The sequence below is a fragment of the Apteryx rowi genome, unplaced genomic scaffold, assembly GCF_003343035.1.
Source record: "Apteryx rowi isolate R43461 unplaced genomic scaffold, aptRow1 scaffold_83, whole genome shotgun sequence".
Classification (NCBI taxonomy): Eukaryota; Metazoa; Chordata; class Aves; order Apterygiformes; family Apterygidae; genus Apteryx; species Apteryx rowi.
The window spans coordinates 121,243-124,047 of NW_020451127.1; the positions used below are offsets into that span (position 1 = coordinate 121,243).

The window sequence follows — 2,805 nt, forward strand, 5'->3', positions numbered from 1 at the left end:
GGGGAACCCCTTGGAGCGGCCAAGGTCAGGGGGGTCCCCAGGGGGGATTGGGGGGCTCCCCTGGGGGGTGCCAGGGCCCAGGGGCAGCTGTGGGGTTTGGGGATGGTCCGCTTGGGGGTGCCGATCCCCACAGGGGTGTGCGGAGCCCCGGGGGCCGTGGGGGTGCCCCACAGGGGCTGTTTGGCCAGGACGGGGATCTCACCCTCTTTCCCTCGCCTCTCGCTTCCCTCCCAGGTCTCGGCGTGGGACTCGGGCGCCGGCGAGCGCGGGCCGGTGCGGGCCATGGGGCCGCGGGCCGCCGCGGGGCAGGCGGAGGCCCACGCCCAGGAGCTGCGGGAGTTGCGGAGCCGGACGGAGAGGGCTGAGCGGAGGCTCCTGGCCTGCGAGAACCTGGTGGGGGAGCTGGGCAGCCACATGGCCGCACTGGGCTCCCTCCTCCAGGGCTACGGGCAGCTCCAGCAGCGCCTGGACAACGTGGAGAACCTGCTGAAGAACAGGAACTTCTGGCTCCTGCGGCTGCCGCCGGGCACCCGGGGCGAAATCCCCAAGGTGAGAGTCCAGGCTGGCTCCGGCGGCAGCCGAGTCCTTGAGCCCCTTGCGCCGTGGTTAAAGCCTCAAGCAGGACCGCGGCTCGGCGGGGCCGTGGTGGCGCGGGAAGGGGGGCTCACGTGGGGTGATGCCTCGCGCTCCTGCGTTGCCCCGCGGCCCCACGCCGTGCGAATGGCAGTCACGAGCCGTGGGGCTGCGCTGCCCGAGCCTCGAGGCGCGCGAGCGCGGCAGGGAACGCTGCAGAGCCGAACGCCGACGCTCCCTCGGCCTCCCCTGCCTTGAGGGAGCTCGCGGACGCTGACCCAGCGTGCGGGGGACCAGCAACCCGGGCACGTGGGGTCCCTATGGCAGGAAGAGGCGGATGAGGGGGCTCCTACGCAGGTCGCCGGACCGGAGAGGGGTGGGAGTCAGACCCGCAGAGGCTCCTCTCTGTTCTCAGGATGCCGGTGACAAACTTTCTGCTACAATTAGATGTCCCAGCCTGGTTTTCCTGAACGCAAAATTCAAAAAGGAAAGGGGAGAGAGAGACCAGAAGCTTCTAGTATATGCAGTGGTCTGCCGCGTTTGCGGTGCCTCTCCCTTGGCCCTTGCACACACACACCTGCGCCCCGCGCTCRGCGGGGGCTGCCCCAGCACTGCGCCGGTGGGACCAGGCCGTGCTCCAAATCCCACTTGGAGGCCTCCAGGCCTCCCGGGAATTTGTGAGCTCTGCGAGTGGGCAGGGGCCAGCTGCTGGCTTTGAGTTGCTGGTGCCTGGAAGGCCAAGTACCTGCAGGGCCGAGTGGCTTTGGAGGTGGTTTGGGAAATGCCAGAGCGATCTTAACAGTGAGCTTAGTGGGCCAAACATCTGTAAATCTTATAAAACTTATCATTTACCTGATAAATTTTATTATAAATAAATTTTATTATAAATTATAATAAATAATATATAAATAATATATTTAATATATTTATTGTGGATTATAATAAATAAATTTATTATAAATTACCTGATGATTTACCTGATCAGGCAAGCCATGCCTTGCTCTCTGTCTGTCCCGAGCCTCCCGTGACCAAAGCCAAATGCTCACTGTGTACGTGCAGTTTCCAGTTATTTGTAACYGCAGCAGAACCCGAGCGCGTAACACTTGTGATTCCAGGTGCCGGTCACATTTGATGACATTTCGGTGTACTTCAATGAGCAGGAGTGGGAGAGACTGGACAGCTGGCAGAAGGATCTGTACAGGGCTGTGATGAGGGGGAACTATGAGACCCTGATCTCCCTGGGTAAGGCACGGACTCCGATCTCCCTGGGTTTGCTCCTCTGTATGAGGCTCTCTCCAGCGTAGGCTGCGCTGTTTCCCACTGCAGTCCGTCTGCTGGTCTGGCTTGTGCGACTGGATGTCAGTAACTGGCAGAACCTTTCCCGGGCAGTCAAACCCACTCGTTTTCTCTCCTTCCTGCTTATAAGCAATGAACAATCTCTGTAAGAGATATCCATAGAAATTAATAATAATGATGATATAAAAAATATCTTTTACAAACAATATCCGTAACAGATGCTGTTCCTAATGACTACATAAGAAGTGGATCGCAGGGTCAGGGAACCATCATGATCTTGTTCATGTTTTCTGTCTATTTAGCCCTGATTTAAAGTAACAGGGATCTTGTCAATGTTTATAAATATCTGATGGGAGGGTGTAAAGAAGATGGAGTCAGACTCTTTGTGGTATCCAGTGACAGAACAAGAGGCAACAGGCACAAACTGAAACACAGGAAATTCCTTCTGAACACAGGAAAACAAGGGTGGTTTAACGTTGGAACAGGTTGCCCAGAGAGTCTGTGGAGTCTCCATCCTTGAAGATATCCTGGGCAACCTGCACTAGCTGCCGCTACTTTGAACAGGGGGGTTGGTCTAGGCGACCTCCAGAGGTGCCTTCCAATCTCAACTATACTGTGATTCTGTAACAGGGATGTTCCCATGTGCCTTGGTAAAGAACTGGCTTGTTCGTGTTTGATCCTCATAAGGAAATCTGACATGTTCTTGCATGATTTGGGCTATAAAATATTCCCCATCAAAAACTGTTTCATGGGCACCATTAATAATGTGTTGGTTTGTACAGTTACTGGGAGTGAGGCTTCCCCGTTCACAATGATATTCTGTAGAAACAGAAAAAGCCTGTTCCTCTGATGATCCATCAGACATGGACATCTCTACAAAGCAGGAATTTCTCCGTCTCTACTCCAGACCTAAATTCATCTGCTAACGATAGTGCA

The 2,805-nt window shown here is 55.5% G+C and overlaps 1 protein-coding gene across 1 annotated transcript in view; it reads left to right on the plus strand.

Moving 5' to 3' along the window:
• Positions 1-249: 249 nt before the first annotated feature.
• LOC112977390 overlaps positions 250-2,805 on the plus strand; it is a 40,946-nt gene continuing 38,390 nt past the window's right edge. Inside the window, exons 1-2 of the mRNA XM_026089714.1 lie at positions 250-549; positions 1,689-1,815. Of these exons, the coding sequence (XP_025945499.1) occupies positions 283-549; positions 1,689-1,815 (394 nt within the window). The 5' untranslated portion in view covers positions 250-282. The remainder of the gene's footprint in view (positions 550-1,688; positions 1,816-2,805) is intronic.